At 34.4% G+C, this 13,256-nt stretch overlaps 1 protein-coding gene across 1 annotated transcript in view; it reads right to left on the bottom strand.

The window, feature by feature from the left end:
* The window catches only part of LOC111147832 (peroxisomal biogenesis factor 3), a 33,583-nt gene that overhangs the window by 5,893 nt on the left and 14,434 nt on the right, over positions 1-13,256 (bottom strand). The window contains exons 4-10 of the mRNA XM_022504086.1: positions 9,537-9,580; positions 8,211-8,335; positions 7,853-7,919; positions 7,693-7,747; positions 6,974-7,142; positions 4,203-4,273; positions 1,378-1,500 (exon numbers count right to left, since the gene is read on the bottom strand). Of these exons, the coding sequence (XP_022359794.1) occupies positions 1,378-1,500; positions 4,203-4,273; positions 6,974-7,142; positions 7,693-7,747; positions 7,853-7,919; positions 8,211-8,335; positions 9,537-9,580 (654 nt within the window). The remainder of the gene's footprint in view (positions 1-1,377; positions 1,501-4,202; positions 4,274-6,973; positions 7,143-7,692; positions 7,748-7,852; positions 7,920-8,210; positions 8,336-9,536; positions 9,581-13,256) is intronic.

Raw genomic sequence — 13,256 nt, 5'->3', positions numbered from 1 at the left:
AATATTTCTAGTATTGAATTATGGAGTATTAAGTTGATTACTGATACAGAAGAGAAAAAACTTAAGACAGGAGATATCTACTGAATACCTTGTGTGTGTAATGAGATATGCAAGGGCATTAGATAATCTCTGACTTTGAGAGAAGCATTAAAATATAACTGAGGAACATGATTTGAGGTGAAAAATGTAGGTTGTATGAGAAAGTAAAATATGGAAAACTGTAGGAGTTTAAACTACTGGCTGATGTGGTTATAACAAAATTTTTGTAATTCTTTAGGGTATAAGGTCAAGTATTTGTATTAAAACAACTATTATAATTCTTTATCCCTACTCAGGAAATAACTAACACCATGCTAGGCAGAGATTACAGTGAAGTTTTATTAATTGGAACAACCTGATTTAGGGAGTATACAGGGGCTGAAATTTATTTTTGTATAACTTAAATCTAAAAAAAATTTAGGGTGATATTTAAATTGTTAAAGAAGATAAATGTTATTGCTCTAAGTATTCCAAATCCTCAATGTTAATTGCAAATTATTCTTTTTTATACAATGAAGAAGGGTTCCAGAGAACTGAGTAAATAATTTCTTACCCTATATATTTATGAATTAAATTGGACGTTACACATACATACTGCATATCACTTACTGTTTCTTTTCATTTTAATGGACTAGTTTATAGTCAGTTAACATTGGTTTAGTACTTAATGTTTTCTGAGTCTAATATAAAAAATCTACAAAATAGATTATTAAAGAGTATAAATTCTGCTAGGACACCCAAAATATTCATGCCAAAATAAGAATGTAATAAAACCATATGATATATTTTAGCAGTATGACTATATGACTTAGAAATAATGGTGATTAAAATTACTAACAATTGCACTAACTAAATACTCCCAATCCTACAATAAGAGCTAAAAATGAATACATTATGTAGTTGTAGAAGTAAGAAATAATTCATCAAATGGGAATTTATAACAAGACTGCTTTGTTATTTTAATGTCCAAACTACTGAATTATGTGGGCCAATTATGGCTTATAGTAATTAAATACATTTTCAGTTTTATATTCTAAAGAGTTAAAAAAAAAAAACCAAACCCAAGAACTAGAACTGGAACTTGGCTTACAGAAAGGTAGTTTCACTGTTTATTTCCATATAGTGGCAAAATTTGGGGAAGAAATGAAATTTTTAATATTGAATCCAGAAGGAGCTTCTACAGAGTCATTGGTTTAAGGGAGTTTAATTTGTTGACAAATGATCAATCAAATTTATCCTCTAAGATTTTTTTAATTACCTGGAACAAAAAATAAACACATCCAAAGCACTCTTTTATTAGAGTATTCATTAGACACATAACATTTTTTGTCATCTTACCTACTCATGGAGTTGCTATGTTGAAGGTCCTGTTCAGTAGGTCGAAAGAACTCAGCCATATTGTCTAGCAGTTTGCTAAAACCTCGGTTTAAACATGTATTCAAAACTGTACTAAAATCTGGACTATACAAAATAAGAAGGATAAATTGCTTTTTAGATTCTCAATGGAAAAGGAAATAAATTCAGTAACTATGTTGTTATCTTTGACAGCCACCAATATTTCTAGTTACAAACTGCTTTTTATAGCCTAAAACATTGTAAGATTATATCAAGGAGCTAATCTTTAACAATGAAGCATAAAAAGTGAGCTTATTATTTAGCACAACACAATGATTTTGTGAGTTTTTTTAATATCATCCAGCATTTTGTACAATGCGTTTTCAAAAATATCAATAACGGTAATACTTCTCTCCAGGGAACATTTTTTTTTTTTTTTTAAGATTTTATTTATTTATTTGACAGGGAAAGAGAGAACACGAGCAGGGGGAAGGGTAGGCAGAGGGAGAGGGATAAGCAGGCTCCCCGCTGAGCAGAGAGTCTAATGTCAAGAGGCTTGATCCCAGGATCCTGAGAGCAGGACCAGAGCTGAAGGTAGATGCTTAACTGACTGAGCCACCCAGGCACCCCTCTTTAGGAAACTCTTGAAGAGGAATCATCTTAAAGTCACAGATAATGGTTTGCTTTACATACTGTGTCATGACATCCCAGTGAGACAGAAAGTTTTATTATCATGTACAGATGAGAAAATGGATACTTAAGAGATGAGGAAATTTGTCCAAAGGTATGTAATTAGTAAATGGGAGAGCTAGAATTTGAAGCCAGGCCTTTTTGATCTTAAAGTTCAAGCTCTTTTTGTTACATTATGTAACACAAAACCTCTCTTTTTTTTAAAGTAGGTTCCATGCCCAGCTTGGAGCCCAGTCTGGGGACTGAACTTACAACCTTGAGATCATCTATCCAAAAAGGATAGCTAAAGAGCTGAGATCAAGAGTTGGATGCTTAACTTACTGAACTACCCATAAGCCCCCAAACCTCTTTGATATAAAGAATAATAGGGGCGCCTGGGTGGCTCAGTGGGTTAAGCCTCTGCCTTCAGCTCAGGTCATGATCTCAGGGTCCTGGGATCGAGCCCCACATCGGGCTCTCTGCTCAGCAGTGAGCCTGCTTCCTCCTCTCTCTGCCTGCCTCTCTGCCTACTTGTGATCTCTCTCTCTCTCTCTCTCTGTCAAATGAATAAATAAAAAAATCTTAAAAAAAAAAGAATAATATATATGTGTTATAAAGTTAGAAAATACCTAGTTGAACAGATTAATTTGATCTTTGACATCTAGAAATCTCAAGTGCATGGGAGTGTTGGGCAAGGGGCTATACATTTGGGAATTATTAGCATACAGATAGTTGTTAAAGCAATGGGGGAATATGAAATTACTTGGGACAGCTGAGGATGAAATAAGAACAAATACCTTAGAAAACTAATGTTTGTAAGAAAGACAGATAAAGAGGAAACTAAGAAGAAATAATCTGAGAATATGGAGAGAAATTAGGAGATAACGGTCATGGAAGCCACTTGAGAAAAGAATTTTAAGAAAGGCTTGATCAACAGCGTTAATTATCAGAGAATGGCCAAGTAAGATGAACATTTTTGACTGGATTTGGCAAGAGATCAATGATGACCTTTTCTAGAAGAACTTCGTCGAGTGATTTGGTGGAAACTGGAATAAGAAAATATGTGGAAATGGCTATTGTAGAAAATCAAGAGACTAGAACTTGATAAATCATACAGTAGATTCAATAGCTGAGTTAAACTCCAAATTTGCTGATTTTTGTCATGATCAAGAAAATATAAGTAGAGACGATAATTTCCTCCAAAAATAAAACTAAAGAAAATGGTTCTAAATTATCTTGAGGATAAAAGAAACTTTGATATATTAACCACTTAAGACTGGTACTACTACTCAGATTCTACAATGATAAAATCACCTCAAAGAGTTTAAGTGGCTCAGCCAATGCTGAACAGCTAATGAGCAGGAAAGCCAAAACTGAATCTAGGTCTTCCAGTCTTCTACTGCATAGTCTGATGCTTTCTCCATTTTTAACACTCTGGTTGTCTTCTGGGTGACTTAAAACAGTAATACTCAATTTGGGGAAGATGTGAAATTTTTATCCCTCAAAGTTTTAGGGACATTATAGTCTATCCTGAGAGGATTAGAGGATTAGGGGGAGCATTCTCAAAACTGAGTGTGTGTGTGTGTGTGTGTGTGTGTGTGTGTGTGTGTGTGTGTGTGTAGGGGGGGAGTGTACACATATTGCATATGTGTGCGTGTGGTATATATGAGGACTACCTGGAGCTGGCTATCTCTGGCTTGAAAGTGCACTTCTCCCCAACTCCTCAAGTCGGTATCAAGTGATTTCAAGTTAGTAGTCAGAACTGCTGCCGCTACAATTTCAGTTTCTGGTTTGTTTGTTTTACAGAGCTAGTTGTTAAACATTTACTAATACACTGGGTATATCAGAATCACCCCCGAGAGCTTTTCTCAAAATATAAATGCTTACTATGTTCTAGTCCCTCAACTAGTATTTCAGAATCTCTAGGCTAAGGAAGTAGCTTGAGGAAGGCATGGACATCTTGATAAAAATCTGTTTCTCTTATCACCTTAATAAAAGAAACATTAGATAGGAAATCTTACCTAAAGACAGGGAACAGATTCAAAATATAATTTTAACAAGATACTACATTGCATATGTCGTTTAAGAAAAGCTAAAAAACAGTCATAAGTACATTCAAAATAGAAACACATGTTTTCTGTTACATGCAGTATACATACCTTTCCAACATGTCTCTAGTTTCATTGAGTAGTTTAATAGTGGTAACATCTCTAGGAGAAAGCCCGCAGGCCTGTGAAATTAAAATGCTATACTTTAGGGTTTCAAATATTAGCACAAAGTTATGACGAAACTAATCATATTAAAAACCCCAAGAGTTCAGGAAATCTACAAGTCTATGTTTTATTAAAAATCAAGAAATAAGTTTTTTAAACTCAAGAAAACTGTAAAAGTTCATATGTATAGGTGAGTACTATTTAAAGCATGAGTCAGAATCTTAGTTATTGCAAATAATGTTGCAATAAACATAGGAGTGTATGTATAAAATTAGTGTTTTTGTTTTCTTTGAGTAAATACTCAATAGTAGAATTACTGGCTCATACAATACACACACACACACACACACACACACACACACACACACACACACACACGTGCATGGGAATATTACACAGCCATAAAAAAGGATGAGACGATACCGTTTAAGACAACATAGATGGATGTAGAGGGTATTGTGCTAAGTGAAGTAAGAAAATAAAAATACAATATGGTATCACTCATATGTGGAACACAAAGAAATGAATGAAACAAGAAGCAGAATATGACTTATTAATATAGAGAACAAACTGATGGTTGCAGAGGGGAGGGTTGTGAAGGGCTGGGCAAAATGGGTGAAGGGAGTGGGAGATAAAGGCTTCCAGTCATGGAATAAGTAAGTCATGAGAATAAAAAGCACAGCATCAGGAATATAATCAATAATATTATAATAGGGATGTATGGGGACAGATAGAAATTATACTTGTGGTATAGCATAATGTATAGGTTTATGGGATCACTATTTTGTTTTAAAGATTTTTATTTATTTATTTGACAGATAGAGATCACAAGTATGCAAAGAGGCAGGCAGAGAGAGAGGAGGAAGCAGGCTCCCTGCTGAGCAGAGAGCCCGATGTGGGACTGGGATCACTATTTTTACCTATGAAACTAATGCAACATTGTGTGTCAACTCTACTAAAAAAATGAGTCAAAGTAAAATTATACTTTGTAAGATCCTTGTTTATTTGGACCCTGTTGAGCACATTTCTAGAATATATTTACAAAGAAAAAGAGTCCTTTGAGGTTCCAGAGGACTGGGATTTTTTTTTTTTCTTTAATTGGTAAGACATTTTATCAAAATCTCCATGTCTTTTTTCATCAAGTCTAGTCTTGTCTGGGGCTCTGTGTGTCCTGTCAGTCTAAAGTTTCAGGGTTTAATTCAGTTCAGGTAAGATTGAGTCTGTCATTCCTTTCTTCACCTGTTCTTTGAACCATTTTCTCTTTTAGTTCCACTGTTGAATTTTAAAATTTGGAAACTGTTTTATTGTTCCAGAAAGTTTCTTTAATATTGCATCTTCTTGAGAAGAATTTATAAGTTATCTCCTTTTTCTTTCATTAATTCTGTTTCATCTATTCACTTATTCAGTTTAGCCTGCATCCTATAGGTCATGGGGTTCCCCTAAATGGCTACAACCCTTTCTTTGGCCTAGTCATGAAGGCAAGGTCTCTGGACACCCAAACAGGACTATGTTTGCGGATGGAAATACAGCTGGCATTGAAAACCATGGTAGTCTTTGTTCTAATGGGGCCTCTAGGACAAGGTATAGCTTAGAAGCCTCTTGGGTTTAAGGTTTCTCCAGTTGTCAAGTGAGATATTCTTCTCTTAACTGTAAAGAATGGTATAACCTGCTTACATATGAAAAAACCCCAATATTTTAAAATGATATATATAACCTGCAATCTTTGACATTTTTCTTCTTTTTTTTAATTTTAAGTTTATTTATCTCTACACCCAACATGGGGCTCAAACTCATGACCTGAGATCAAGAGCTGCATGTTCCACTGACTGAGCCAGACAGGTGCTCCAACATTTTTCTTATTCTTAATCAATGAATAAATCACAACTGCCCAGGACACACCTGTACGGAGCAACACCATAGCTGATAACTGTTAGGTCAGGCCTTATTTGTTTCTCAAGTGGATGACTAAAATTTCCTTTAGTCCATTTTGATATTGCCTTCATTGATTTATTTAAAAAGCAGATTGTGTAATTGTGGTATTGGTCTGGTTAAAATTTGTCTTTTTCTATAAATTGAAGCTCATGATCTTGATCATGATCTTGTCCCAGCTATCAGCTCTATCTTCTGCTACTTAGTCTGATACAATATAGTTTAGCCACATAAACTGAACTTTTCTCAAGAGTTCCTCCAAATATAATGAACAGGTTTTATTCATTTTTTATATGAATCATATATCACAGTGTCTTTCACATAACTAATACTCAATAAAAATTTGCTGAAATCTAAAATTATGTTTCTAATTAGAAATCAGTCATAATTGCTGTTTGTTTTCTAAATTAATGAAGTTTTATTTAAGTTATTGGAATACAGGCCTTTTATTTAATTTTTCTTTAAAGATTTTATTTATTTATTTGACAGAGAGAGAGACAGCAAGAGAGGGAACACAAGCAGGTGAAGTGGGAGAGGGAGAAGCAGGCTTCTAGCTGAGTAGGGAGCCCAATGCGGGGCACAATGCAGGGCTCAATCCCAGGACCCTGAGATCTCGACCTGAGCCGAAGGCAGATGCTTAATGACTGAGCCACCCAGGTGCCCCGGAATACAGGCCTTTTAATCATGAGTCTTTCAAGAACCTCAGAAATCTAAATTTCAAGAGATAGTAAAAAAAATTTTTTAAATATAGAATAACTGGTTTGGTTAAATGGTTATGAATTAATCACCTGAACTGCTAATGGAGTTTCTTCATCTGGCATCATATAATGGCATAATAAAGATTTGGATCCATCTTTATTAATCCAAGAAGAAGATTTATGCTGTTCAACTAGATTTCTGATTTCTTTTAGTTTTTGTTCCAAGTCCAAAAGAGACAAAGAATGTTTAAGAGAAACGCTAGAAACAGAGAAAAGGGAATTGGGATAAATTGAAACTATACAACACATCCTATACACACTCTTTTTTAAACAGATTACTCTCTGAGATCCACTCAAACCTGAAACTGCTGACTGAAATCACTAGAGTAGATTAAGAAATCAGTCATCAGTTAAGTGTCATTATTACAGAGCCACATCAAGTCTTGCTGTAGATTTCACAAGAAAATTCCCACTGTAATTATAGAAAGTACTAGTATAAATGGAAGATAAAAGGCTCAGAGGCAGATTTTAAAGTAGGTATTTTATGTTATGACCCAAATATTTCTGGTTTGTTTGGAAGTCAATCAGTAAACAATTAAATATTAAACCTGTTCCCTTAGTATCAAAAGGTTGGCACTAATGCAGAAAATGGATTCACAATGCAGTATCTCAGGGCTGTGTCTATATAAGGTTACAAAGAATTTTACAAACTACCATTTGTCAAATCACCAGCTTCACTAGAACAATTCTTATTTTTCTTTTATTCACCAGAATCAGGAAGTCAGAGAAGCCAAAGCAAAATGCCTTACCTTCCTAAAATCTTCTGCACAGCTTGTTTAATGACTGTGATCAATTCTGTTAGGCCTATTATTAAAGGAAAAACAAACATAAAAGCCTTGTTCACTTTAAGTTCCTCAATAATAAAAATGAACAAATTAAAATTAGTTTCCAGGTCACAAATAATCTCACCATCTCCAAGGAGGTGCTGAATACTTGACAAATATTGTTGTTGGACATCTGGGGGAGCAAGAACTGTCTGTACAAAATAGAAACAAGGTTACTTACTATAAATATATACTATATAAGTTTACTATAAAGTATAACTTGAGCTGAGACTTGTCAGGACCTGAAATGATAGAAAAAATAATATTCTTTAACCTAACAAAAAGTCTAGTTTCAAAATATGAAAAATAATGCTAGAAGTTTATAATCACATGAAATATAAATTCCCATCTTATAGAAATTAATAGGGTAAGTAATATTCAGTTAAATCCAATTAAATCTTAATACAAAGGGCATTTATGTATGTTAAGTTTATGAAACTTACAGTGCCATTTTTGCCAACTGCTGCATTATCCAGGTAAATATATCCACCAATTATGTTTAACTGGACTCGCAAAAGAACCACCAGCATACAAGTACTGTATACTGCTACAATACTTCTTGTGAAACCTTCACAGAGAAAAGATAACCATTTGGTACTATTATTAAAACAAACAAATATGTAAAATCACAAACTATCCCTATGGTTATTCTTTTTTACAAGATGACTTTAAGAAATACATTTGCAGTTGTTTCAAGTACAAAAATATATCAATTCAAAATATTCATTGTCTATCTCCTTACAACGTGTTTAATGTAAATTAGGTATCATCTCTTAATTGAAAAAATAACTAATAAAAGCAATAATCAATATATTGAGTAAAGAGTTACATATTATTAGTTAGAAAGGAGAACACAAAAAACCTGGGAAACACTGAGATTTGTAGCCTCAGAACTCTGAGCTGTTCAGGGAGCTAGCTGAGAGCTGAGAGTAGAGGGCTGAGCATGGAAGAACTCCAGTTTGCAATAGCAGGTAAAGGAGGCTGAGACCATCTAAGGGCTAGAGAAAGGGACAGATGGGGGACACCCAGAGACTAGCTTCACAGCAGCCTGGGACAGAGTGTTCAAAACAGAGGAGAAAGCAAAGGTGTTAAATGCTGCCAAGAGGTCTAGAAGGAGGAAAATGTCCGGTAGATTTAGTAACACAGAAGTTACTATTGGTGCTTGTGAGATATGTTTGGGTGGAGACACAGAAGTAGGAGTCAGGCTCTAGGGTGTCAAGGAATGAGTGGGAGGGAAGAATGTAGAAGTCTTTGGTATTATATAAGGGGTGGTTGAAACAGAGTACTATAAAGGTTTAATTTATTTTTAAATAGGCAAAGCTAAAGCATAATTTAGTTGATAAGGATCATATGAATGGATGGGAAAATGTAGGAATGCTTGGTAGTATAAAGTACTGAGACCTGTGTGTATACTCTGTATACACTATATACTCTGCCCCTCCCAGTCTCCTCACACACTCTTTCTCTCCCTCTCTCTAAAAAAAAAAAAAAAAAAAAAGACATAATATTGTAGGTATCAGTACCTAATGTAGGCATATGTGGTCTAGGACAGGTTTACATATCATAATAATAACAACAGTAATACTACCACCACCACTAATATTTCCTGAATACTTTCTAGGACCAGATATTGATCAACTTGTTTATGAGAATTATTTAATGTGGACAACTTTATGAGGTAGAAAAGGGTCATCCACATAAAAGAGTATAAAAATTTCCCTTTATATGTATTTTAAAGATGTGCTGTCACACAAAGTAGGAAGACTTACTTATTATCTTCAGATCCTCCCATATTTCCAACTTGTTTGAAGGCCTAATGTAAAGAATAGTAATCAGGTAATCTAATAAAAAACTTAGAACTTTATTATCTTTATAATTAATTTTATTTTATTACAGGATAACTATAGGAACTATAGGAAACAAAGCCCACAAAATATAGTAAGTATAGTAAAAAAAAAACCTGTAATTTCAGTAACCAATGATAACAACCATTTTCACATGGCACCTAAGTATCTCAAAGCGTCTTCCTTCAGCCCAGGCCATGATCTCAGGGTCCTGGGATTGAGCCCAGCACTGGCCTCCCTGCTCAGAGGAGTCTGCTTCTCCTCTACTTCTGCCTCTTCCCTCTGCTTATGCTTGCTCTCTCTACATCTCTCTCTCAAATAAATAAATAAAATCTTAAAAAAAAAAACAAAACCCACAACCATTTTCACTAGTGTATTGGTATATATCTTTCTGGTTCTTATCCTCCTTCTGAGCATATGCATATATACCATAAAATCATATAGGAAAATCAAGAAAATTGTTTATTTCTTTCCCTCATTTACCATTTCACAAATAATGAAGCATGTCAGTAATCCTTCAAAGGTAAATAATAAAGTATTTTTTGTTTTAAAATAGCATTGTAAACATAAGAATTTAAATATATATAAGTATATATTTAATGTTTGACTCACTGTATTTATTATTCTTATTGGTGTTCAAATTGCCCGTCTTTGACCCAATATTGTGGGTGCTATTTCAGACTGGTTCCTGAATCCTTTTGACATTACCCTACTAGTTTTTGATAGCTTCCTTGCTTACTGACAAGAAAAGTTGTTCTGGGTTCACCTTTTTTTTTTTTTTTTTAAAGATTTATTTATTTATTTTAGAGAGAGAGTGCATAAGTGGGGAGAGGGAAGGGACAGGGGGACAGGGAGAAAAAGAAATCTCAACCAGATACCCCACTGAGCATGGAGTCCTTTGTGGAGCTAGATCTCAGGACCCTGAGAACATGACCTGAGCCAAAATCAAGAGTTGGACACTCAACCAACTGAGCCACCCAGCACTCCATGGGTTCATCTTGTTTAATTTTTGCTGCAGACCTGAAATCACCCTTTCTCCAAGAGTCCTGCTTCCAGGACACCTGGGTAGCTCATCAGTTAAGTGTCTGCCTTTGGTTCAGGTCAAGATCCCAGGGTCCTGAGATGGAGTCCTGCAGCAGGCAGCCTGCTTCTCTTTCTGCCGGCCACTCCCCCTGCTTGTGCTCTTGCTCTCTCTCTGACAAACAAATAAACAAAATCTTAAAAAAAAAAAAAAAAAAAAAAAAAGAGTCCTGCTTCTTTGTAGCAGAAAATGATAGTCCGTAACTATGATCTCTGATTAAGGATGTTAATTGCTACTAAGCCCTTTTGGTAGACTAAGCTAGTAACTGTGTTAAAACTACCAGGGTTTTTAACTTCATCTCCTTGATCTTACATTTATTTCTTTTTGCCTACACTAGCAATCAATGAAACCAATGTAATTACTAATTTGCTTCATCCTTCCCTCTATGAACAACAGTCTCAGAACAGCAATAGCAATATTGAAGAGTTTTAAGGATTTTGTACCTGGTATAGTTTCTATCTTTGTGGTTATAACAGCAACTACACATTTAGGTTGGTTTATTTTACTATCTCTTTCTAGACATTGTTTTGTAAACACTAGTTTTATAAATATGTAAAAGGTTTACATGGTTCTAAAGTCAAATTTACACAGCACAGTATATTCAAGTAAGTCTGTTTGTATTCCCTTTTACTCTCTCCCTTCTTCATAGGTGACTATTAAAAATTTTTACTTTAACTTATCATTGTTTTGCCTTATATATGCAATTTGCCCTCTTAGATAAATGGTAGCATACTATACGCATTTTCTTTAGTTGTTTTTTTTTTTTTTTTTTTTTTTTTTTACCATGGCACAGTGCGCCACTGTGTAGATATACCATGTAGATGGAGTTCAGTGCTTTTCAAATCATCTACATGGAAGGACCAATTTTATTTTCCTTTTTTATTTCCAATCTGTCACAAACTAGTACTTTTGTAAAATACAATACAAATAAATTAGAAGGAAAATGAAATAAAAAGCCACAAAGATATACAAACTATAAACCCATATTCTTTATTATTATATTTAGACATAAATTTACATTTTAGTAAAAAGTTGAGTTACCATTACAATTGTGGCATATAACTAGCTTCTTATCTTTCTTTGCCATTGAACTGACTCTAGAGTTCAGTTATCCCATTCCTAGATGACACAAGTTCAAGATGTATGGTGTACATCCTGCAAGGTCCTTAAATCATGAAATAAGGAAAATCATTTCCTTATTTAAACACGTTTGTAAGGGCTCAAGCCCCTCTCTATGCAAATATTTTTCAAATGGACATTTTTATCCCAAACTACAAACAGTAATTTTATGTCAAAAGAAAGGCAAGAAAAAAATAGCACTGAGAGACTTAAAAAGGAAACAGTAAGTAAGGAATAATAAACTCAGGAATTTAAGGAATTTTGTGTACTAAGAAAAGAGGAATGACACCTCTTCTTGAAAGCTGTCCAGGGTTATCCATCAAAATAAATCCCTTCTTTAGCCTCCCACATTTTGTGCCCACATTTTCCTTTCACTTTTTATCATAGACTAAACACAATATATCTTGAATTATCATAATTTGTCATATACTCCTTTCTTTGGGTGACAAAGTCTTAAAGGGAAAGAGATCTTAATTATCTCAAATACTCCAAAACATAGGCAACACAGGGCCTTGCAGGAAACAGTCACCAAGAGGGAAGAATGCTACTATATTTTTTATGTCTGTTATTACGTTGCTTTTATAAAGTGCTATTCACTTATTTCATTTGTCTTAGTTTCCTAGTAAGACTAAAACTTAGGCAATTAAAACCTATTTCTGTTCTTTATCTACTTCTTACGTATATTTTTCCTTTTCCTTGAAGATTTATTTATTTGAGACAGACTGAGTGGTGGGAGGGGCAGAGAGAGAGAGGAAGAGGGGGAGAAGCTAACTCCCTGCTGAGCATGGAGCCCCATGCAGGGTTCCATCTCACCACCTTCAGATCATGACCTGAGCCAAAAATCAAGAGTCGGACACTCAACCAACTGAGCCACTCAGGTGCCCCAGGTACATATTTCTTTACCTTCTACTTATGTACCCATAGGTGGTAATTAAGCATTCATTTGACCAAGAGAAATCTGCTTTCATGTTTCTTATGTATATAATTATATGAACTAATTTATAAGCTAAACTTTATAACTATCGAGTGGTGAAAATGCATCATCCTCTACAAATGATAAAATTTGTATGACTAGCATTATACTTTAATCAGATTAAAAAAATCCCAAGCAAGCAAATCCATTGTTATTTTGGGAAGAATTCTCTGAATAGAGAAAATGCTTTTAAAGAAATTCTCTAGCTTGTTATTTAACCTGAGTAGTAAATTCCTCTCTGTAAAATACAGATGATGATAATATCTGCCTCACAAGAATATTGTGAAAATGAAATGGAAGCATGTACATAAGGTGTTTAGTCCTGGGCTCAGCATAGAGAGACCCTCTAGAAATAGTATTTCCTTCTCCCTGGCTATTGGAAGGTAATTACAAGGGAAGTGAATACTTCAGTAAGGTCACAATGATGAAAATTTATTTACTGAAAACATTTCCCTTCATCTTGTTCATTAAA

This window comes from Enhydra lutris, unplaced genomic scaffold (genome assembly GCF_002288905.1).
Source record: "Enhydra lutris kenyoni isolate GAN:26980312 unplaced genomic scaffold, ASM228890v2 scaffoldscaffold17, whole genome shotgun sequence".
NCBI lineage: Eukaryota > Metazoa > Chordata > Mammalia > Carnivora > Mustelidae > Enhydra > Enhydra lutris.
This window is presented reverse-complemented; position numbering and strand designations above follow the sequence as displayed.